This window comes from Halichoerus grypus, chromosome 11 (genome assembly GCF_964656455.1).
Source record: "Halichoerus grypus chromosome 11, mHalGry1.hap1.1, whole genome shotgun sequence".
In the NCBI taxonomy this organism is placed as follows: domain Eukaryota; kingdom Metazoa; phylum Chordata; class Mammalia; order Carnivora; family Phocidae; genus Halichoerus; species Halichoerus grypus.
Window position 1 is genome coordinate 48,456,346 of NC_135722.1, and position 25,046 is coordinate 48,481,391.

Here is a 25,046-nt window from a genome sequence, read left to right on the forward strand (position 1 = left end):
GTAAGCCAGGGAAGGGTCCATACAATGATTTTCAAAATGTGATCTTGGGAGTCCTAGAAATTCAAGTGTTCATTTCCTGGTGGAGGCCAGAGGGGTATGCCCTGGACCACCTACTTCTGCTAAACTGCAAACATAGTTAACATATATAACTTCCTATGTGCCAGGGACCGGTTTAAGCATTTTGAGGACATTAACTCAGTTAATTCTAACAACAAGTCTGTAAAATAGTTACTATTATTGTGCCTACTTTTTTTAAAGATTTTTTATTTATTTGACAGAGAGAGACACAGCGAGAGAGGGAACACAAGCAGGGGGAGTGGGAGAGGGAGAAGCAGGCTTCCTGATGAAAAGGGAGCCCAATGTGGGGCTCGATCCCAGGACCCCAGGATCATGACCAAAGGCAGACGCTTAACGACTGAGCCACCCAGGCGCCCCTATTGTGCCTATTTTAAAGATGACACAAAGAGATTGTCATTCAGCCAAGATCACATCATGAGTGGGTGGTATTGTCAGAATAGAATCCAAGGAGTCCCTTGCTTTTAAAGACTACCCTAGAAAGCGTTCCTTACCTAATAGTTGAATACTACTGATCCAGCCTAAGTTTGAGGAGAAGTGATTTAAGGAAATGAAAACATTTTCCTAAGGGAACATTGAACAAGATAATAGAAGAGCAAGTGGTCAGATCTCTTTCTGGGGCTCTTTCCCATGGCTCCGCCTCGGTCCCACCTTGTCTTTCTCCTCTCTGCCTGGAGTCTGCAGAAAAGTCCAGGACTTGGCAAGAAAAGAGGAAGGAGGAAAGCGCGACCCGCCACCGTGTCATCAGGAGCCAAGCGGGTCCCGGGCAACAGCAACCTGGAATTTGAAAGGTCCTCTTCGCGGCTGCGCGACTCCAACCTCGAGTTTAGAGACAATGCTAGGGCCAGAGCTAGTGGGGTGTCTATTCCGCCGAGGGCGCGGGACAGCAGGTGCAACCCTCCCTCGCCCCCAAAGGCGAAGTGACAGCAGTTGGTTTCCCCAGATTCCTATTGGGGGGTTCCCCACTTGCGGGTTCTGAGAGTCCCAGAATTCTTCGAGGTCAGCCGCTCATGGCCCAGAATCCCCAGGCCCGCCCCCTTCTCAGGGGCCCTAAAAGCTCCTAGAACACTCCTATTTCTTTAGCATTGGGGGTGACTGGACCCCAGCCTCTGTTCAGAGCACAAAGAGCACAGGTCTTCTGCCCACGAACACGGGTGGCTGAGAGCCGGCCTGCGCACCCCTTCTGGCCAATCAGGAGCCACGTTCTCAAGCGCTCTCCTTTCCCGCCCCGCCCCTCCGTCTCCATGGAAACGTTCCGAGTGTCTACTCCGAGGCCTGGGGCTTCCATTTCGGTCCAGCGGGGCTGCGGCTATTGTTTGTGTAGACGGACTATTTTGGCCGGTCCCGTCCCCCTCAGAGGCTCCATAAGTGACGCGGACTCTCGGGAGCACCGAGCCAGAAGCGGACAAGGGCGGGGAGAGCTGTGGCTGAAGAAAGAGTGGCAGAAAAGGGAGGGTGAGGAGCCGAGAAGCGGCTCCGGCTTAGAAATCTCGAAGACACCGGTGTAGGTGGGTCCTTCACAGCCGCCCTCCTCAAGTTAGAACCGAATATGGGGAAGGGGAGAGGAAGACAGAGGCAGCTTGGACCCTGGAGCCGGGGTGCTCGGGGTTGGAAAGTGTTGGGGTGGAGCTCGGGTCGGGGGTCTGGACGTGGAACGGAGGCCGCGCGCGTCTTCGCTGCGGGAGTGGAGGCCGCGCAGATCCGTGGCCTTGACGGGCAGATCCCACTCCTTGAGAACCGTTTGGGTGTCTGAATCCAAAAACACTCGGGCAGCCCGTGGCGCACTGGGGGAGTCCAAACGTGTGCTGCTCTCGAAACGTCCATGAATCATCCCCCCCCCTCCCCGCTAGAGATAGAGGGCTCTTAACTGTTTATCATTTTCCCCAGGGACCTGTGATCACCAAGGCAGGACCGGGATAGCAAAGGCTCATGTCCCCATTTTACAGGTGAGGAAAGTGAGGCCCTAGGAGGTCTAGAAGTTTGGTCATTTTCAAAGTTCTACAAGTGGTTAGTAATAGACTTGAGACTGATCAGGTCCTGGGAACGCTAGATCTGGGATCCTTTAAGATTCTAGGTACTCTGATAGTAAATCCAGTATTTCTGTTGTAATAAGTACAGGAGAGCAATGGAATTATCTTTCTACTTTATTGATTGAACAAGAAAAATACTTTTAGAAAGAAACTAAGTGTCGCATTTCTATTTTATTATTCTTGTTAATAATTAACTAAGAAAGCTTTGAGACTCAGGTTAAATTACATAGAGAGCATCTGCATCCCTGGAGGGACTGTGAGATCAAATTCTGTTTTCATGCCCAAACTAGAACTGTACCTTTGAAGTTTTTAAAGGTTCAGGAATAAAGTCTTGGGTGCCAATTCTCACAACTCTCCTATCTGGCCCTTGAAACGGAACAGAAGTGTTCTTGGGTTCTTTCTGGCCTCTTCCTAAGAGGTTTGGGGGGGTCACACCCAGTTAGTATATGGGGATTGTAGTGAGTTTGGGAATTGCAAGGCATGCCCAATCTTTCATTCCTCCTTTCTTCTCCCTCAGCTCAGACTCCTCAAAACTCCACCCTTCCCCAAAAGAGGAGCATAAACAAGGAAGGAATGTTCACTATTTTCCTCAAGACTGATCCCAGGTGAGTAGGATTGTCTTTTCTCATTTATAAAATGCCCCTGAATTCTCCACAGGTGGTGGGAGTAAGAGGAAGCGGCAATGGGGATGGATGGACCAGATAGAATAGAAAATGTTCCTCACTTGACTGAGAAGCGTCCAAGCCTCCTATGTAGCATTTCCCTGCCTCCCATCCAGTGTCTCTTTCCAACATTTACTCATTTATTCAGCCATCATCCAGGTCTGTTGTATAATGTTCTTGATGCTCTGAGATAAGGAAATATATAAGAATGTCTTTTCTTAACATTGGGGAGATAAGCCATATGAGGTTAATAATAATGTCTCAAGTTATCATACATTAAACAGTGTCAGAATGAGTGGCACTTAAAAGACAGAAACAGAAGCTCAGGTTTGAAAAATCATCATGAACAGGAAGATATTATTCTAGACAGGAAGATGATCATTTAGTCTTAGGCAGAAATTGAGGGGAAAATAAGAAAACTGAGCTAGTAACTGGAGAGTGTTTAAGTATGCATATATGAGGTGAGGCCACATTGTGGAAGGCTATTCATATTTAATTGGTTACTTATTATTGTGCACCACTCAGTCCTCTGCACTTCAACAGAGGCAGCCATTACTGACATTTGGATCTATTTACTTATAGTCTTTTATCTAATATTTGATATACATACATACACACTCAATCTGTACAGACACTAATATGTATATATACATATATGTACACATACATACAACTATAGACACATAGGTAATCTAACATACATGTATGTAGAGAGATTAGTATATATAAAAAAATTTGAACACGATAAATATGTTCCATGAGGGCAGAGAACATTTCCAGTACATAGAACTATGCCTAGCATGTAGTAAGCCCTCATTGAATATTTGTTGGATGTATGGATAGCTGTTATATGTATAATTTTTTCATTGTTAAATATATATTATATATAAATATAATTAACATTTTTTCCAAATATTTTTTGGTAGCCTGAGTTTTAATGACTATATAATATTCCATTCCAAGTATGTATCATTCCATTCCAGATATATGGGCTTTATTCTAGGTATATATGTTCCCTTCCAGCTATATGTACTTTATTTAAATCTTTTTTGGGGAAAAACTTAAGTAATTCTCAATATTTTGCTGTCATAAAATTTTTCTATTAAATATTCTTATACATAATTTATTTAGTGTATCTCTTTATAACCTCAAGATATGCTCTGAGAAATAGGATAACAGAGTAAAGGAATATAAACATGTTTTAGACTTTTGAAAAACTTAAGTTCCTTTTTTAGAAATACTACATGAATTAACTTTTATAACCATTTGAGGAAAGATATTATCTTTCTGAACCTTTACCAGCTTTGAGTATTAAGATTTTGCCTTGAATTGCATCCCTTTAATCTTTAGTAAGGTTGACCATTTTTTGCATACATTTACTGGTCATTTGCATTCCTTCTTTGACATAAGTAATGTATGCCTCTTGACATGCATTACTTTTTTTCCTACTAAATTTTTTGTTTGTATTTGATAAAAGATATTCTTTGTATGTAAAAGATATAAACCATTTGTTAAAGGCTCTATTTCTCCAGTTGTTTGCCTTTTGCTTTTAAGGACTTCTTTGTTTATAGGAGTTTCACATTTGTATAAAGTGAAATCTTATTTCTTTTTATTTATGTAGTATTATGCTTTGAGAGCTCTTCTTCACCCCCAAATATAATACATAATTACTTTTGTTTTTCTCAACTGTTTTTTATAGTTTCAGGTATTTTAAAAGTTTAACTCTGAAACCTGTCAGGTGTTTATTTTGGTGTGAGAAATGACAGAACTTAAACATTTTTCCTCCCACTTAGTTATTTTTTTCCAGTAACATTTACTTTTTCCATTGATTGTGGTGCTACCTTTTTATATGCCAAATTACTAAATTTTTTACATACACATACACATATACAAATGTACACACAGACCACTTTAGGGGTTGTCCTGTTTCATGGACCCATCTCTCAATTCTTATACTGCTATCCAAGTGTATTTAATTCTGTTCCTTTATACGTAGTATGCTTAATGGGCAATGCAGAGGAATTTAGCCTTTCTTTTTCCACATTTAGGGATAAAGAAAAGGAAGATGGCTCATTTTAGAAAAGAAGTAAAAGTTTCTTATAATAAATTTTAGATATTGAATATATTAACTTTTCAGTATGTTTTTTTAGTATTGCTTATTGGTCAAAATACAGGCTCTGGACCCATTATCTAAGATTGTTTCATGCCTCTACCACTTCTGAGTTATGTGAAATAGATTGCATTACTTAACCAGTTTCTCAACTCTCAAGTGGGGAAATAGAACTTACTAGGGTTAAGATGTAAACATGTAAAAACCAGCACAGTGCCTGACAAACAGAATCACTAACAATGGTCACTATTATGTTAGCTATTGTTTAAAATATAATGCATATCTGATACAACTCTAGTCACTAAGACAGAAGAATTGAGGCAGGGAATCTAGCCTTTTTTTTTTTTTTTTTTTTTGGCCAAAGGCTAGTCAGATGATCCAGCATCATTAATTATATAAGCCATCTTATCCACACAAATTTGATATTACCTTTACCATATTTAGAATTTACTGCTATATTTAGGTCCATTTCCAGATTTCTATTCTTTTCTATTGATCTCCTCTATTCCTGTGTCAAACTCATGGTGTTATAATTAAGAGTTACAGAGTTTTAATATACCATCGGGTTAGTCTCCTCTCATTATTTCTTTTTAACACTTTTCCTTTTCCTCACAAAAGTACTTGAAAATCAGTTTCTCAGACCCTCCCCCAAACCTATTGTATCATTGAAAATGTAGATAAGTTTAGTGATAACAAAATTATGTTTATTTCTCCTACCTAAGATTGAAGAGTGTCTTCTAAATTCAAAAGCTACATTTATCTAGGTTCTAAGTATTTTTGTTAAGCTTGTAGGAATTTTTATATATATTTATTTGAGAGAGAGACAGAGAGAGTACAAGGAGGGGGAGAGGCAGAGGGAGAGGGAGAAACAGAGTCCCTGCTGAGCTGGGAACCCAACATGGTCCTGGACTCCATCCCAGGACCTGGAGATCATGACCTAAGCTGAAGGCAGACGCTCAACTATCTGAGCCACCCAGGCACCCTGGGATTTATATTTTTTAATTGCTATTGTAAATGTCACTTTAAAAAATTTATTTATTTTTATTTATTTGAGAGAGCGAGCGAGCAATGGGTGGGGGCAGAGGGAAAAGCAGACTCACCGCTGAGCAGGGATCCTGATGCAGGGCTCTATCCCCGGATCCTGAGATCATGACCTGAGCCGAAGGAAGCCGTTTAACTCTGACTGAGCCACCCAGGCACCCCCATAAATGTCATTTTAAAAACATCTTTTAAAAGGGGTGCCTGGGTGGCTCAGTCGGTTAAAATACCTTTTAATGATTATATGTCTGAACTTTCTAAATTATATAATTGTATTTTACATGGTTAACTAATTTGAACTTGTATTGTGATGCATTACATGCATGCAAAAGAATATACTAAAATATTATGTTTTATATAGACTATCAATAGCCTAGACTATCAATATTTTTAAAAGCCCCCCTAGTGACCCCACAATTTCATTCTCTCCTTTTCCTAAAGAGGCAACTGCTATCTTAAATGTTGTGTTTATTGTTCCTTAAATGGAATCACTGTATATATTCTTCGGTGATTGGTTTCTTTAGTATAATGTTAATTTTTACAGTGCGTCCATGTTGATTTATGTAGCTGTAGCTTTTTTCACTGCTGTGTACTGTTTCACAGAATGACAACTTATTTATCCATCCTACTGTTGTTGGGCCTTTTGTATTGCTTGTAGTTTTTTGCTATTACAGCAGTTATACTGAAAATGTTGTACATATCTTCTGGTATGTATGTGTAAGTTTCTCTAGGGTACAAACCTAGTATTAAAATTTCTGGGACATTGACTTTCCTTATAATTACTAATGATTTTCAGTTGAGTTTCTTGGGTTTCCTATGTACAACCATATCCTTTATAATTGTCTGCTTGTATTGTCAAGTGCTTTCATTAGTGGTTTAAAAATAATGAATTTGCAGTATCTTTAAAGGTTGAGTTTCCAGTCTTAATGGGAATGCTTTTAATGTTTTACTTTTGGATATGAGATATATTTGCATGTCTTCATTTTTGTTTTGCTAACTTGCTTTGTTTGTAGTTTTAAATGAAGGACCCATGTTGCATTTTAAGAAGTACCTTTTTGGCACTGATTAAAATATATCACTTTTCTTATTTGACATTATTATGACAGTTAGAGTTAATAGATTTTTTCATTTGGACCTTTCTTTACCTTTTGGAATAAACTACCACTCCATCATGCTATAATGTGCTTTGGTATTTTAGCAGATTGCATTTGCATTTTCCAAAGGTGGCCACACCTATAACATATCTGACTCTTCATGCTTGTTTTACAATGTGACTTACTCTTCCCACCAAAAAGTAGGATCTGTGTCCCCGCTTCTCAAATCTGGCTGGGGCTTGTGATCACCTCACCAGTAGAGTATAGTGGAAGTGATGCTATGTGACTTCGAGAGCTAAGTCATAGAAAGGATGCAGCTTTTGCTTGCCTCCATGTTGAGAGGTAGCCCAGGCCACATAACCAAGTGCAAAGAAACAGACCTTCCATCAACAGTCACAACCAGCCTGCCAGCCATGTGTGTGAGCCACTCTGGAAGTGAATCCTCCAGCCCAATCAAGCCACTACTCAACAATGTCATGAGGGATCTGAGCTAGAACTGCCCAGCCAGGCCATTCCTGAATTTCTGACCCAGAGAAATTATGAAAGATAATAATTATTGTTGTGTGAAGCCACCACATTTTGGAGTAATTAGTTCTGTAGCAGTATGTTATAAATAATAGGTGTTGCTGGATTTTATTGGCCTTATGTTTTCCTTTATTTATTCTTGAAGTTTATATAAATATTCATTAATAATATAGATCTATAGTTTCTGACTTTTATTATCTCAGTGTTTTCCTGAATGTTTTAAAATTTTTGCTAGTTTTTCTATATGTTTGGAACAATTTAATAACTCCAAATTTGTTCCTTGAAAATTTGAAAGAATTTATGTAAGAAAACTTTCGGGTTGGTTATTTTTGAAGGTCATAGTTCTTTGATAACTTGAGCAATTTCTTTCATAAAACTGACCTGTTCAGATATTTTCTCTTTATGACATATTGAATGGTTTTCCAGGAAAAAATATATGTCCTATTAAGATTAAGATTTATTTTTAAAGAGCTGTGGAAAGTGCCCATCTAACATTCAGTTAAATTTTTATCTGTTGCCATTTCCCCAATGTCAATTCTAACTTTTTCTATTTATGCTCACTCCTTTTTCCCCCTTTGGTTAGCTAGCTGGTAATTTATCTATTTTATTAATATTTTTCTTCCAAAGAACTGGCTCTTGGATTCATTTCAGAATGGTAAATGTTTTTCAACTCCACCATTTTCTTTTGCTTACTCTATAGCTTTCCCTTTAAAAAAAAAAAAATTTATTTGGGAGACAGCACAAGCAGGGGAAGCAGCAGAGGGAGAGGGAGAAGCGGGCTCCCCACTGAGCAAGGAGCCCGACATGGGGCTCGATCCGAGGACCCTGGGATCATGACCTGAGCCGAAGGCAGCCATCCAGGTGCCCCCCACTTTAAGTGTTTAATCCATCTAGTGTCCACATTGTATATGATACTAAGTTGGAATCCACTTTTATTTTTTCTCATAGTTACTCAGTTTTCACAACACCATGTAGTAAACAATCCATTCTTTCCTTTTATTTTTAATGCCATCTTTATTATTAATGTGTCATATATAAACAAGCACAGTCTGAATCTTCCGTGCTGTTCTACTGGTCTATTTGTCAGTTCTGATTTTACTGTTGTAGTTTGGCAGTATGTCACTATTTGGTAGGGCAAGTCTTCCTGCTTGGTTTACTTAAGTGTCTATACTATACCCTTTTTTTCTTTCCCTGTAAATTTTAGGGGAAAAAGTATATTGTGTTCCTCAAAAAAATCCAGTTGGAATTTGGGGGTGTATTGAATTTAATTCAACCCACCCAAGAACATGGAAGTATGCTTCTCCTTTTATTTAGGTCTTCTTCTTCCTGCTTATTCTAATTTAAACGTTATCTTCAAAGAGTTCTTTATATTCTTGGTTTAGTGGGGTTTTTTGTTTTTTTGTTTTGCTTTTTGTGAATGGTGTCCTCTATTTTCTAGCAATTGATTGCTGATACAGTTATGCTTTATTGTATCTGGTAATTTTGCTGAGCTCTGATTAGTTTATGGTTTATCTGTGTACTCTTGGTTTTTCTAGGTAGACTGCCATAATATATGCAAATAGTTAACATTTTTTGTTTTTACTTCTAATCTTTATGCCTGTTGTTTCATTTTCTTACAGTATTTGTCAGATCTTTGGTACTATGTTGAAAGCAATGGTGATGGTAGTCACTCTTACCTTGTTTACCATAATAAAAGAAACACATACAAAGTTTGTCCATTCAGCTTAATGTGTGATATAGGTTCCTAATATGTAACCTTTACCAGTTGAGAGGGTTTTTAATTCCTACTTTGCTAAAAGTTTTTAAAGACCATATAAAGGTGTTGAACATTATAAACTTTATCACATGATGTCTCTTCATCAGTTAATTATGGTTTTCTTCTGTAGTCTATTAATATAGTAAATTATGTTGATAGATTTTGTCATATGAACTGTCCTTCCTTCCTATAATAAACCATGCTTGATCATGATGCATATTTTTAATATATTTCTGAATTCAATTAGCTAATATTTAGGATTTTTATAGATTTATAAAATTTACAAATGGGATTCTAATCTGTTTTGTATTATCTTTATCTGGTCTTGGAGTCAAGATTACACTAGCCACATAATAAGCTAGCAATTTTCACTTTCTATTTTCTAAAACAATTTGATTGTAATAGTAATTAACCGCTAATAGAATGTTTGCTAGAACAATAGTATTTATTGCATAGTAAATTACACTTAGCAGTTTAAAATAACACACATTTATTATGTCACTCAATTTCTAAGGATCAGGAAGCTGGGAGCAGCATAGCTGTGTGGTTCTGGCTCAGGGTCTCCCATGAGGCTGCAGTCAAGCTGTCAGCAGGACTGCAGACATTGGAAAGCTTCACTAGGGCCAGAGGATCCTCTGCTAAGATGGTTTTCACTCATGTGGCTGTTGGCAGGATGCCTTATTTCTCACTGAGGACAGAAGGCCTCAGTTCCTTGCCACATGGCCTCTTCACAGGACTCCTAAGTGTTCTCCCCACATGGAAGGCAGCTTCTCCAAGAGTGAGTGAGCTAAGAAAAAGGGCAGAGAGGAAGCTGCAGTACCTTTAAGAACTAGTCTTGAAAGCTGCACACCATTACTTCTTCCCCTTCTGTTTTTTATATAATATTCATCAGAAGTGAGTCCTTCAGTCTAGCCCACGCTCAAAGGGTGGGGAACTGGCTACACCTCTTGAAGGGAAGGGAATCAAATAATTTGTGGACATATTTTAAAACCACCACAAATAAGATAGACCTGTATGTACTGAAATGTGAAGTTGTACATTATATATTATGTGAAAAATGCAAACCAGAGTTATGATGTCTTTGTTAAGAAAAAAATGTCAGTGGGGTATGTATGTTTGTGGGTATGCCTGAAAAAAAATCAGAAAGGACCCAGTAGAAACTATCCTTCACTAAGCCCTAGTGAAGCTTTCCAATGTCTCCAAGTTATTTGTGGAGGGTAGGCTTTCAGTTTTTACTTATATTACTTCAGAATTATTTAAAAATTTTATGAATTTATTTTCAGTAAGAGCAACTAGACCAAATCTCTAGTATATATTTTTAAGATTTATTTATTTATTTTAGAGAGAGAGAACGCATGAGCAAGGGGAGGGGTAGAGGGAGAGAGAGAGAGAGAGAATCCTCAAGCAGACTCCCCGCTGAGCATGTAGCCTGAGGTGGGGCTCGATCCTAGGACCCAGGGGTCATGACCTGAGCTGAAATCAAGAGTTGGCCTCTTAACTGACTGTGCCACCCAGGTGTCCCTCTAGTATAATTTTTTAAAGAAATTCTTAAATATTTAAAAAAATAACAAAGCCAATAACAGGCTGAGTTTTTTTTTTTCTGTACTTCTTACAAAATAAGGAACCAGTGAGTTCATTTCTGTTCTGTTCTGACTCCAGTTTTTAGTCCTGCAGTCTGGGCTTCTAAGCATCCCATTTTTCTTATTTTATTTATATTTTCATTTGTATGTGTTAAAAGACATATATTTTAAGTTTTTAACATTTATTTTATAAACATTTAAAAATAGCATTGAATTTTCTCATTCTTGAGTTCTTATTTGTGGTTAGTACTTCATTGTTTAGGCATGGATTTTCATGTAGTTTATTTGGAAAGCAGTACCTGGGTGGTGTATTTTGAATTCTTGAATATCAGTACATCTTCCCATTGTCCTTTTGTTAACACAATAAGGACGTACATGGAAATTATTTACAACCCTTTACCAAGTTGTTTTTGACTCCTCTGACTTTGACTTAGTAGGTATGCCACTATTTTGTAACTGCATGACCTTGTACAAGTTACTTAATCTTGTTAAATGTTGGTTTCCTTATTCCTTTAGTGTTGATAATTCTACCTTTTAGGATTGTTGTGATAATGAGATAACAGCCCTTTTCACATAACTTCTTGATAATATTTAACTGCTATGATTATAGTGATTTGATAGTGATGATATTCTAGTTTTCCTCCATGAAAAGTATCTTTTTCCTTTATTCATAGTATTTACTAAACATTTTTAATTGAACTTTAGAATTGAGAATGTCATCAAAGAAATTCAAAGAATTTGTCACATAACCAATTTATGAGCTGTTCTCTCCACTAAAAGTATTTTTAGGCAGTTTGAATACATATATTTATCTCTTCTTTCTAAAACTTCATGATAATAAGAAACTAAAAACTGTATGAACCTGCAATGATGAAGTAAAGAGCCATCAGCAAATGAGGAATTTCTACAAAAACTTGGAAGGGTTACCTGGGTGCCTCAGTCAGTTGGGCGTCTGGCTCTTGATTTCAGCTTAGGTCGTGATCTCGGGGTGGTGGGATCGAGCCTTACCTCAGGCTCCACACTCAGCCCAGAGTCTGCTTGGGATTTTCTCTCCTTCCTCTGCAACCCCACCAACCCCCGCATGTACACTCATTCTCTCAACAAATAAATAAATAAGTAAAACAAAAAACAAACCCAAAACTTGGAAAGCAACAGGAGAAACAGTGGTAAGAGCCGCAAGGGCTAAAAACATTACATCCTGGAATGCTCCACAGGGGAATAAGCACCAGAAGGATTTGATAAGCCCTGTGAACTTCAAGGAAGCTGAGGATGCATCCTCACCACTGGAGGCTGAGGGCCAGTCAAAAGAGGATCCTAAGATATTTCCAGAGAGCGAAGAAAAAGTTGCTTGCAAAGGAATTAGAGTTAAAAAAAAAAAAAAAAGGTCTTAGAAACAACAGTGAAGGCATATGAACAGTGAAGCAATTCTGAGAAAAATTCTTTTCACTCTAGAATTTGATACCCAGCCACTTGTGAGTGATGATAAGGACTTCAAGCATACACTGTAACCATGCTTGGAGATTCTCCTTTAAACCAAATGTGTGTCCTGAAGAAAACCTTGCCTGTTTCTCACCTTTGCTTTTTTTCAGTGGCCATGGAATTAACATTTATAAGCTTGACTGAACTCATTTGGGTGTATACCTCCCAATTAATGGAGTAAATCACAAAAGGGGAAGAAGTATATGATCTTGAAAATGGAGCACTAAAGAATAGCCAGCCCAGATTGGAGCAGGAGGATGAACATTTCCAGAATAAAAAGGGTTGGGGGATCAATTGACTTAATCTTTTTCAACCATTACTTACTAATTTTTAAAACTGGGATAATAATAGTATCTACAAGAGAGGGTGGCTGTGAGGACTACTTGAAATATATGTGAAGTCCTTAGCCCAGTGGTTAGCAGACAGATGCTATATAAATGTTTCTGATGACTGTGATGGGCTTCAGTGACTGCATACATTATTTAGCCATCCCTGTGATTATGTCTACTCTTAACCTTTCTTGTTTTTCTTCATTATTGAAGTTCTTCCTTTTTTATTTCGTTTGTCACTTATGTTACCTGCTGAATGGCTGTTTCTTTGTCCATCTTCTCCCTTAGATCTCTTCTTCCTGGAAAACCTGATCTTTGACCAGATGGCAGTAACATTTGAAGATGTGACTGTTATTTTTACTTGGGAGGAGTGGAAATTCCTGGATTCTTCTCAAAAAAAGCTCTACAGAGAGGTCATGTGGGAGAACTACACAAATGTCATGTCAGTAGGTAAAGTTATCCAGCTCTTAGGTAATAGAATTAGTTTCTTCTGGGACCAGTTTTGTTGAGTATTTTGGTTCTTTATCTAGGTATTGTATTGAGATAGAAGAAATACGACCCTCAGAAATGGGTCATAAATCAGATGACAGAAGATAGAGCAAGACCTCTCCCAAGACACCTAGGCTATGTAATTAATAGGTATTTGTGATTTTTATTCTTATTTATTTTCTGGATTACACTTAAAATACAGATCTCCACACGTAATCAATTTTGTGTGGTCCTAAATTTGTTCTCTCTTCATACTATTTATACAAGTTAGCTTTTGCTATATAACAAACTACCACAAACTTAGTGACTTAAACATTATTTTTCATGATTCTAATTGGTTAGATGGATCTCCTATCATAGAGTGATCTGACTGGGGCTCGATGGTCTAAGACGAGACTGGACAGTCTGACTTACATGTCTGGCAGTTGGTTGATATCAGTGGGGATAATGGGAATGTGTTGACCATATGTCCCTCTTTAAGCAGGCTAGCTCAGGCTTGTTTACATGGTGGTGGTCACAGGATTTTCATAACTAGTGAGAGAGAGGGCAAGCCTCAGTATGCAAGCTCCTTCAAGTCTCTGCTTGTATCACTTTTGCTACTGTCCCATTAAACAAAGCAAACTGTTAGCCAAGCTAAAGTCAGCATGGAAGGGGAACCCCCAAAGGTACAGAGTTCATGCAGCCATTTTTTCACACAATCTATCACACTCTGCTAGAACAGAAAAATAGAAACAATATTTTATTTCTTATAATAATGCCCCAACTAGAGTAACCTAATTAAATCTCAGTTTTTAAGATGATTTCCATGAAGCATTCAGCCTTACTTGTTTATTTCTAACAGTACTTGGTAAGTAGTAGATGCTCAAGATATATCTATGGAATGACTGAATAAGTGAATGAATGAATGAATACATGTATGAATGAACAAACACATGAATTTCAGACCAGATATGGAGCAGCCTAAGTCATAATCCTTTCCCACTCCCACCCACACATATATTCCTATAATTCTGGAAGTCGATACTTGAGATACTTGGACATTTTTTAAAACCACCTTTATCTCACCAATGGATTATCTGCTTATTCTTCTTATTCCAGGAAACTGGAAAGAGAGCTACAAACCCCAAGAAGAAAGATTCAGATATTTAGAACATGAAAATCTTCCCTGCTGGCAAGCCTGGAAGAATGCCAGCGCTCAGATATATGAGAATAGAAACTATGTGGAAACTGTCCAAGGAATAGATTCCAAAGACCTAAAGCAACAAGATCTTTCCCACCATCCAGAATGGTTAATACTCTCCACCCAAGTACCAGGGTATGGGAACTATGAAATGACTTTTGAAGGTAAAAGTCCCGGAAACTTAAAATATACAAAGTTTATACCTTGGCAGTCCTTCGAAACAAAACATACCCCTCGAGACTATGCTAGAGAAATCAATGTGAATGATTCACATGGTTTTCAAGGAAGCAGATGCCATCTTGGCATATCTAGGAAAAATCTCTCTGTGGAAAAAGAACAGAAGCTTATAGTTCAACATTCTTACGTCCCAACAGTAGAAGCCCTTCCGGAGTACACTGGGGACCTATGTCAACATGACCTACTGAAAAACTCTATGGAAGAGGAATACTGTGGATGTAATAAATGTAAAGAAATTTATTATTGGAACTCACAGTGTGTTCTCCACAAGAGAAATCAACGTGGAGAAAAGTTCTATCAATGCTCTATTAGCACAGCATGCTTCTCTCAGAAATCAGACCTATACAGACATACAAGAATTCACATAGGTAAGAAGCTGTATGGATGTGATGAAGTTGATGGTAACTTCAGTCAAAGCTTAGGTGTTCACTTTCATCAGAGAGTCTGCACAGGGGAAGTTTCTTATATATGCCACGTGTGTGGTAAGAGCTTCAGTCAGATCTCTAGTCTTCACAATCATCAAAGAGTGCATACAGAAGAGAAACTCTATAAATTTGAATGTAATAAGGACCTCAGTAGAAATTCATTACTTCACATTCACCAGAGACTTCACATAGGAGAGAAGCCTTTTAAGTGCGATCAGTGTGGTAAGAGTTTTAGTCGGAGTTCAGTACTTCATGTTCATCAGAGAGTCCACACAGGAGAGAAACCATATAAATGTGATGAATGTGGCAAGGGCTTCAGTCAGAGCTCAAATCTTCGAATTCATCAGTTAGTCCACACGGGAGAGAAGTCCTATAAATGTGATGACTGTGGTAAGGGCTTTACCCAGCGCTCAAATCTCCAAATTCATCAAAGAGTACATACAGGAGAGAAGCCTTATAAATGTGATGACTGTGGGAAGGACTTTAGTCACAGCTCTGATCTTCGTATTCATCAGAGGGTCCATACTGGGGAGAAACCCTATACTTGTCATGAATGTGGGAAGGGCTTCAGCAAGAGTTCGAAGCTTCATACTCATCAAAGAGTACATACTGGAGAAAAACCCTATAAATGTGAACAGTGTGGTAAGGGATTCAGTCAGCGTTCACATCTTCTCATTCATCAGAGAGTCCACACAGGAGAGAAACCCTATAAATGTGATGATTGTGGAAAGGGATTTAGTCACAGCTCTAATCTTCACATTCATCAGAGAGTCCACACAGGAGAGAAGCCTTACCAATGCACGAAGTGTGGCAAGGGTTTCAGTCATAGCTCAGCTCTTCGAATTCATCAAAGAGTCCACACAGGAGAGAAACCTCATAAGTGCCATGAGTATTATAAGGGATTTGATCAGAATTCACATCTTCACAATAATCACACATGAGAAACCTTATAATTACATTTAGGTAACCGCTTTAATTAAAGCTTAACATTAAGCCCAATAAATACTGCTGGGAAGAAAATTCTATAAATTACCCAAATAATCCCAAGCAACATTTATAGTTTCCCTCAACCCCCACTAAGAATCATTTGCTTCAAGAAGAAATCCTTAGGAGGATGCCTATATATTTAAAATGAAAGTGTATTTACTTTTTCTATTATATCATACATATCCATTATAAAATATCTGAAAGATTCAAGGAGAAAACTCTTGATCCTGTTTTATTCTAGCCTTTTTTTGTGCATTTTCATGTGTATGAAATCTTACTGTATATTCAACTCTATTTTCACTGACTTCAAAACACTTACTTAACATTTTGTTTTAAATGGAAATTGGCTAGCTAGCTATGAAATAGCACTCTGACTCCTCTGTAAAGTCCCTAGGAAGCCACAGGAAAAACACAAAACTTGAAACTCAAACTGGTAGATAACCTATTGCTCAAATGTGGAAGAATCAACTATAGGGAAGGACAATTCGATTGCTTATGACATAAGATAGGAAAGCACTGCATGACCCTTTATCTGAGATAGGATGTCTCAGGGATGTTATCTCTGTCAACCAGAAAAGTCAGGAACCAAGGAACCATCTTTTGCAGGGGTGCTGCACTTTGAGGTTACCACAGTGCACTCTCACAACCCCCTCCCCAGGATTCCACATTGATTCATAGCTTCAGAACCACATAACAAGAAGTCCAATATTTAATGTCTCTAAATAGGGTGTGAAAGATGTCAGCAAAACCTAATAGAAGTGGATCTTCAGGAAACTAAAGATATTCCATCTGTTCAGAATTGGAGATTTAAGCAGTAGACTGATTTATTCTCAGAACAGAGAGGTAATAGAGAAATAGAACTAAACTCAGATCTATGTGCAAAACTGAATAACCTAATTATGGAAGAAGAGAGAATTTGGCCATTGTAAAATGGAGTAGAGTCAGCAGGAATACACAAGTCCTAACTATTGATAATATAAATATGTTTAGACATCACTGCCCAAGAGAAACTAAATTAAGTGGACTTGTTCAGGGAAATAACAGGGAATTGCAGTACCAAAGAAAGAACACCACCATGAAGAATTAAAACCCGATAGCCCTGAAAATTAGTTATTTCAGTCTCCTGAAGAAATTTTCAAAAAACTGGTGTCTTGAGTAGCATGACAGAAAACCTGAAATCAGTGAAACTAAAGCAGAAATCCTTAAGTAGAGAAGAGCCTCTAAAATAAAAATAACGAAAAAGGACTACAGGGAAATTTAAAATGGATCAAAGTGAAAGGCAACAGAAGCAGAATATCAAATACTGTAATGAATAAACTTGATCTTCAATGTATACAAAAAGGATAATGAGATGGAAACAATGAAAATACAGATAGGAAGTGCAAAGAATGGAGATCCAATGTAGGAATTAAAGGTGTTTCTAAGGAAGATAAAAGAATGTGGAATAGAATCAATGATCAAAGAAATTAAGACATTTTACCTGAACTAAACGTATATATGCTCACTAGATTTTAGGCAAAACCAATATAAAAACCATGCTTAGAAACAGCTTAGGGAAAAGAACAATTGAAAGCATGCAGAAAGAAAAATTCTGGTTATCTACAAAGCCAGCGATAAGAGAATGGATAAAGAACTTCAAAAGTAAATGTCAAAAGACGGTGGAACGACACCTTCAGAATTGTGAGATTAAAATCCCATTATCACCTATGGTATTTTTTTTTAATCAACTAAATTGTCATTGTCTAAATTGTGCAGGTAACAGATTAGATAAGAAAACAGGAAACATCATACATGTTCCTTTTTTTTTTATGTTCAGTTAGCCACCATATAGTACATCACTAGTTTTTGATGTAGTGTTCAATGATTCATTGGTTGCATATAACACCCAGTGCTCATCACATGTTCCTTTTTTTTTTTTTTACATGTTCCTTTCTTAAAGAGAGCTCAAGAATGTGGAAATTATGGCCTAAAACTGGTAATGAGCACTAACATCAGTTAAACAGAATAACTGTTAATTTGTTTACAAAATGTCCAAAATTTTAAATAGCTGTGCAAAAAAAATATTTAATATACAAATGCTGAGTATAAAAGCAGATTATATATAAATGCCTGAGAGGGAGACTATGACTGTCAGACAAAATACATGGGTTTAAATTTCAGATCTACACTGAATAATTTTTTAGTATAAGTATATCCCAAATATTGAATGGGACTTACACTAAGAAATTATTTGCTTATATGAAATTCAAATTTAATTAGGCATCCTGTGTTTTTATTTGGAAATCCGGCAACCCTATGGGGGTAAGAACAGCAAAGGAAAATGTGCTACATTTCTGATCCTAAATAGGGACTCTACATCTTCTTTAACAATTGAAGAAATAAAGGTATAAAAAATATATATTTTTTTTACAAAGTTAGAAATTGGCAACTAATAGAACTAAAGCACATATGCCTTTCAAAACAGGAGAAAATAAAAACAAAGACTATTTAGTCCCTATTAGCAAAAGACAAAAAAATTAAAGCAAAATGATATTAATCGGTAACTTATTAATTGATTGATTGCTCAATATTAATTTACTGATTAATTTTATTGATATAAAAGAATAGGCAAAAAAATAGGTGAAGGTTTATTATACAAACATAAGGGAGTGCCTACAATATGTTTTTAAAAGTTAATAAAAATGAACTAAAGGTTTACCCACAAAAACCAGTAGTTTCCTAAATTCTTGCTATAATCAGAAAATATAATGGGTAGAAAAAAGTATGGTTTATAATAACACTTAAATTTCTTTTCTAAAAAAGAACAAGTAAAAATATAGATGAAAATAATGAAAAAATGAGGAAAATAAAAGAGGACTTGCATAGAGAAGTCTTACAATTTTTTTTAGAGGAAATGTTCCTAAGTTAATCTATAGATTTCAAATTTCATCAAAACTCCAATGAGATTTGAAATTTTAAAAAAATCTGAAGTCTTTTAAGTAAAACAGACATTGGAGAAGAGCAAAGATAATTTATAAGATCAATGAGATTGCCCTAAAATAAAAAGTAAATGATATACTGAAATTAATGGAGAACTTGTACATTTGAAAAAAGTGTTCAAAATGCTCAGTCAGTAAATCACTTAGAAACAGACCAGCATATGGATAACATATGTAATAACATATTTAGTATATATGCATATATACTTTACATATTAAAAAGATCTATGAATAGGAAAAGGATTATTCAGTAAATGGTGCTAAGAAAATGACAACTCTGGTGAAAAACAAAATTGGGCTTTCATGACATACATCGTATATATATTGTTCTAATATCTATTTAAAGCACAGGTTTTCAGGCAGACTTCCATGAATCTCCATGTGGTTTCATGAAGGCTGGTGTGTCAGAAATGAACTACAAATTTAACCCCATTTTTATCTGATTCATATTCAAGATTAGCATAAGATTTCTTTCTAAAGAGGGTTGTGCTGCTTTAACGTAAATATTTAAAATTCACCAAAGTGGGTTTTTATATGGTTGAAAACACACATACACATATGCATTTTTTGAGAATTAGATAAAAAGGAAGAACTCAGAAAAAATACCTAAGAATTTGGCCACATAAAATTTTCTAAACTGTAGGTGAAAAACATGGAAATCAGACAATAGGGAAAATATGATTATGACAGTTAAGAACTTTTATAAATTAATAAGGAAGATGGACATCTACTAAAAATTGGCAAAGGACATCACCAGATTAAAGCAATAAAATACCACTTCTATTACTTATAATAGCTATTTTCAGTGAGAGTACAGAGTGATCGATACTTATACACTACTTACAATAAGTATATATTGATAGACTCTGGAAAGCTATTTGGCTAATTAATCATAAAGCCTTAAAATTGTTGATATTCTTTCCGACAGTGATTTCATGTCTAGGCATATATTTTTTGGAAATAGCTCACACATTATTAGAGCGATTCTATTTCCAAAGAACAAAGACCCACTTAAGTTATCTAATTCAAAAATAGAGCTATATAACATTCATGTTTTAAAATCTCCCAGAAAAAATCCAAGGACAGAAGCTTTCATATGGGAACTTGCTCTAGAAAGCCATTAGACAAAGCCACTCTCTGAAAAACTTGTTTCTCTTTCAGTAGCCTCTCCTCTCTACATATTGACCTCCTGTTTACTTACTCTGCAGGTCTAGAATTGCCACCACATCCATGAATATATGTTTTTAAATTCTATTGCCTACCACTGATTTGTAACTTCCTTCTGGGTCTCTATTCACATTTCTGAGTGGGGGAAGATGATTGGCTCAATTTTCATTACTACCTCTACACAAGCCTTTGAGGCCAGGCTAAACCACAGGCTACTGGGAAGCCTTTGGATTGGCTAGCTTTGTATCAGATGTTCACTCTGGTCCCTTCAGACATGCCCAGGGATAGGATAATAAGGCATATAACATGGCCCTTGAGGGCTCATGTTCCAAGAGATTTCCCCAGAAAGTGGCAGGTTTAAGCCTTCTGAACTACATTAGAACACACAAAGATAAATAAATGTTCAAGATATTTATTGCAGTATTTTTTATGCTGCACTCCCCCCCCCCCAATAGGGGAAAGGTCCTATATGTGTAATGTTATGCAGTCATTCAAACTTATATTTTCCAAGAATATTGTAATAATATACTTATGGTGTCAATTGAAAACTACTGAAAACAAGATACAGAACTGTATATGGGTAAGATTCTATTTATAATATATATATATTTATATAGATATTCCCACAGGGAAAAGTTGGAGATTATATGCATATATATATATATATATATACACACAAAAAAATGTTATTAGTGGATCTATTTGATAGGATGGATTGTGGCTATATTTATGTTCTTCATACTTTCCTGTATTTTTCATATTTTTATTGGTGTTTTATTTTCATAAATAAAATCACATTTTTACATACAACTTATTTAAAATGCTAATGGTTACATGATATTCCATTGTGTTACCATACCATAATGCTTAATTCTCTCTATATTATCAGGGATTCAGACTTTTCATTTTTATATCATGAATTTAACTGCCATGTCACCGTGTATGAAGTTTCCGATTATTTTTGTCAACTTTTATAATTTTCTACATTCAATTATTGGATTGAAATATAGGTCACAGAAGTGTAATTTGTGCAAAGAAATGAAATCATGAAAATAAATGATGTAGACGACTGGCTACAAGTAGCCTGACACTGATGGTGCAGAAGTGTGAGATTGGAAGGAGAGGTTAGAGGATGGCCCGACCATGAAGGACTCCCTGCGTCAAGTTAAAAAATTTGTTAGTCATGAAGAAATATTAAAGAATCTTAAAGGAGGGTGCGATACTCTCGTTTTGGAAAGATGATTTTAACAACAGTGTGGAGATTGGGTATGTTGTAGAGTGAGGGGAAGAGAATGAGCAAGAATGGAGGCCACAAGACCATTTAGTACACCACTAGGTGGTGTTATTGAGTTTTGACAGTAGGAGATAGTTTCCTTTTTTAATTGTTCGTTTTATTTTTCCCTTGTGTGCTCACCAGCGTAAATTTGGAAAACATACTAAAAAATGAGGTTAAGTGAACTATACCTCTGAAACTAATAATACACTATGTTAATTAACTGAACTTAAATAAAAAAATAAGGTTAAAGATAGCCTGAAAAGCCACTGAAGAGAGGGACATGATTTAACTTTAAATTTTAACAGGGTCACTCTGAAGGCTGTGAAGAATTGACCAAAGGTAGGGGCTAGAGGCAAAGCAAGGATTCCTTAGGAGGTATTGCAGTAAGGCCTACAAGAGATAAGGTGTTAACCTAGTATTAACTGGGGAGGTGAGAGAAATAATCAAATTTTGGATAGATTTTTGAGTATGATGAATATATCAGAAGGTAGTTCTAAAACTGGGCTTTGGATAGCATTTTAATATGTAAAAAGGAGACCAAAATAGTTTACAGACAGGAGGAATTGCTTGTAAAAACTTGTAGTTAAGCAAAGAGGGTTTTAGGAAGAGTGAAATTATTCTGTCTAGATTAATGATTTCATTTTGGAGTTTGAGCTACTCCTACAGATGTAGGGTTTTTTTTATATGGATAATATGAAGTTCAAATTGTGCCATAGGACTAGTCCAGCCCAACCTTGGGTAGGAGTTAGGGTGTGATTCCAATCTTAGTCCGAATAAACTGAAATAACCTGGGGGGGAGGCAGTTAGGTATTTCAAGCAGACTGAGCAAAATATGTAGTCTTAGGAATAAGTATAGCCTGATGGTTAAGAGCTAGGTTGCCTGAGCTCACATCAGTTACTATGAAAAGAAGGTATATTTCCACCTAATGTCAAATTAATCATTGGGTCAGTGTGAACCAGGAGTAATGCAGACTGTCATCAGGCCAACTATCAAGAGTCAGGCAAATCTGCCAGAAATGCCTACCAAATTAATTAGATCTTAATACCTATTGAGTATTGTATTAGGCTTATGCGATCCACTCCAAAAGGTAAAGTAACACTAGCGTGTTTTTGTTCATCTTCGCAGGTTCTAGAACTTATAATACGGACCGCTCTGAGTCACTTGTACAGGTGTCTTTCACTAAACATTACCGTTAATTGTCAAATGAAGTCTAACTGTAACATTTTTTTTGAAAAAGTTCCTGGTGAACAGTGAAAAGCACTGTGGCTTAAAGATCTGAAGGACTAAGTTTAACCTAGGGTCTGACTTTTATCGATGGCATGGTATTGGGACAATCATTTGACTTCTCTGAGTTTAAGTACCCTTAGCTGTAAATTATAGAGGTTGAATTAACAAGAGTCTTAAAGTCCCCCTAATGAACTCTAAAATAGTGCATACCACATAATAAAATATTAATTTTCACAGCACACTCTGCGAAATCTTAACAGTTTAATGTCATTTTAATTTCACAGTCACTTCAAGAAAGGTCCTAGTAAGCGCACGCTATAGTCAAGAAAAATCGTGGCTCAAAAAGGTTCGCGATTGGCCCGAACACACCAAGTGGAGAGGCCCAGCCGGCCGCAAACCATTAGGTCTTCAGACACCATATGGCAACGGCTTTTATGGCACTGGGGACTAGAGGTCTCGGTACACTTCCAATAACAAGTGCAAGAGAAGAGAAGCCCAAAAGTCAGAACGGTTACCCGGTTTTTCTGGGAAACCTTGTCAATTCCAGGACCGCAGAGTGGACACGAAGATAGGGGTGGTAAACCGACCCAGCCAGCTGAACCCCATCGCGCTTGCGCAGGAGGACGGACGCAGCCGCAGACCACCACGCAAGCTCCGCGACGTTCCACTTCCGGTTTTCCTGTCCCGCCCAGACCCCACGGGGGCGGTGCCTTCCGGCCGGGATAAAACCTTAAGGCTACCTTGGCTTGAGAGGCCCTTAGGGATGGAGTTGAGTACTATTGCTGTGGTAGGCTGACCGTTCGCACCTTCCAGCCTGCCCTGCCCTCTCACACTAGAGGCGCTTCCAGGGCAAGCAGAGGTTTAGGCTTGATTTCTTGTTTTTGTTGATAGGGTGAAGCTACGAATTGTAGACGCACTTACCGGAACTTCTTGCAGCTCTTGGGACTGCCTACAGTGAGCTCAAACCACTAGAGGCTGAGCCAGGCGGATTTTATTCTGGAAATGACGGGAGGAGTTTGGAATCCATCTAATTCCTTAAGGATGTGGGAGTTCAGATCACTTTATAGTGTCTCTCCTAGAGAAGTGATCTCATAAGACTGCAAAAGGGACTGTCCTTACACTCTTCTCCGGCCCCTCCCCCTCTTACACCTTTTCATTCAGAAGTCAGACCCACTGAGATGTTACCATTTTGCCTCAATGAAGATGTAAAGGAAAATTCTGTAACTAATACGATTTTCCTCACTTGCTAGACTGGTACATAGTTAATGTCTATGACAACTGTGGATCTTTTTTAATAGCCTATTTCAGCCATTACAACATCAAAATGAAGTAATGGGGGCAAGAATAAACAACTTGGGTATCAAGGAGTACTTGGAGACGATTGATAGAGCAGAACTGGTATTGGTAAATTACTAAATTCAAAACTCACATCTATGAAGATGACAGCAAACAGAGCCCAGTCAGGGCCACTAATCATAATTCAATCCTAATTCAGTGTGAACAACAAAGTATTTTTTTATTCAAAGAAATACACAAATTTGTGGGTACCTGTGTTGGTTAAGGGACTGCCTTCAGCTCAGGTCATAATCCTGGAGTCCCAGGATGGAGTCCCACATCGGGCTCCCTGCTCAGTGGGGAGTCTGCTTCTCCCTCTGACCCTACCCCCTCTCATCTGCTCTCTCTCAAATAAAATCTTAAAAAAAAATACACAAATTTGAAAAAAGTACTGATGTTATAGTGATGGGATCATTAGTATTCATTTAAAAATGTCTTTGGAGAGGGGCACCTGGGTGGCTCAGTTGGTTAAGCATGAGATTCTTGATTTTGGCTCAGGTCATGATCTCAGGGTCCTGAGATAAGTCCCTCAGGTTTCCACGCTGTGTGTGCAATCAGCTTGGGATTCTCTCTCTCCCTCTGCCTCTGTGCCTCACCCCTGCTCATGCACTCTCAAAGTAAATAGTATCTTTAAAAAAGATGTCTTTGGTTACATCGTTTTACACTGAGATGTAAAAAATAAGTGGTCAGGTCTATTTCCTACTCACATTCAATACTATTTGTTGCCAGCCAGTATCCTACTTCTTACAGACTAATTGTCCCCCCAAGTCATACTAAGTAGTTAGGGGATACAGTCCAATAAATAATTGTAATAGAATTCCTGTAAGTGCTGTAAACGTGTAAGTATGTGGAATTCAGTACATAAGATTTTCTGTCTTTGGTTGTCAGAGATGGCTTTCTAGAGAAAGAAATCTCTTTAGTTAAACCTGAAGGAGTGAAAATTAGCTAGATGAAGAGGAGGTCTCCATGAACAGGAAATATATGGAAAACCCTAGAGCTAAGCACATGCGGTGGATGGGAAGCTGGAAGCTGCTGCATGGCTGACACATGGAGTACAAAGGGTGCG

At 37.4% G+C, this 25,046-nt stretch overlaps 1 protein-coding gene across 3 annotated transcripts; it reads left to right on the forward strand.

Moving 5' to 3' along the window:
* Positions 1-1,321: 1,321 nt before the first annotated feature.
* On the forward strand, positions 1,322-21,187 carry ZNF214 (zinc finger protein 214). 3 transcript variants are annotated; one of them, XM_036089259.2, is made up of 5 exons: positions 1,322-1,583; positions 1,963-2,021; positions 2,623-2,710; positions 12,967-13,128; positions 14,266-21,187. In XM_036089259.2, the coding sequence occupies exons 4-5, from the start codon at positions 13,002-13,004 to the stop codon at positions 15,948-15,950; spliced, it is 1,812 nt and encodes a 603-aa protein (XP_035945152.1). In that variant the 5' UTR covers positions 1,322-1,583; positions 1,963-2,021; positions 2,623-2,710; positions 12,967-13,001; the 3' UTR covers positions 15,951-21,187. The 3 variants fall into 3 exon arrangements, with proteins under 3 accessions (XP_035945152.1, XP_035945153.1, XP_035945151.1); XM_036089260.2 differs by lacking the exon at positions 1,963-2,021; XM_036089258.2 differs by lacking the exons at positions 1,322-1,583; positions 1,963-2,021; positions 2,623-2,710 and adding an exon at positions 2,777-2,926.
* Positions 21,188-25,046: the final 3,859 nt, after the last annotated feature.

Bases quoted from the DNA above. Each gene is read 5' to 3' on its own strand.
- ZNF214 (XM_036089258.2), top strand. From the start codon at position 2,788: ATGGGGATGGATGGACCAGATAGAATAGAAAATGTTCCTCACTTGACT. The intron at 2,927-12,966 runs GTCTGTTGTATA...CTTCTCCCTTAG, and splicing joins TTTATTCAGCCATCATCCAG to ATCTCTTCTTCCTGGAAAAC. The intron at 13,129-14,265 runs GTAAAGTTATCC...TTCTTATTCCAG, and splicing joins CACAAATGTCATGTCAGTAG to GAAACTGGAAAGAGAGCTAC.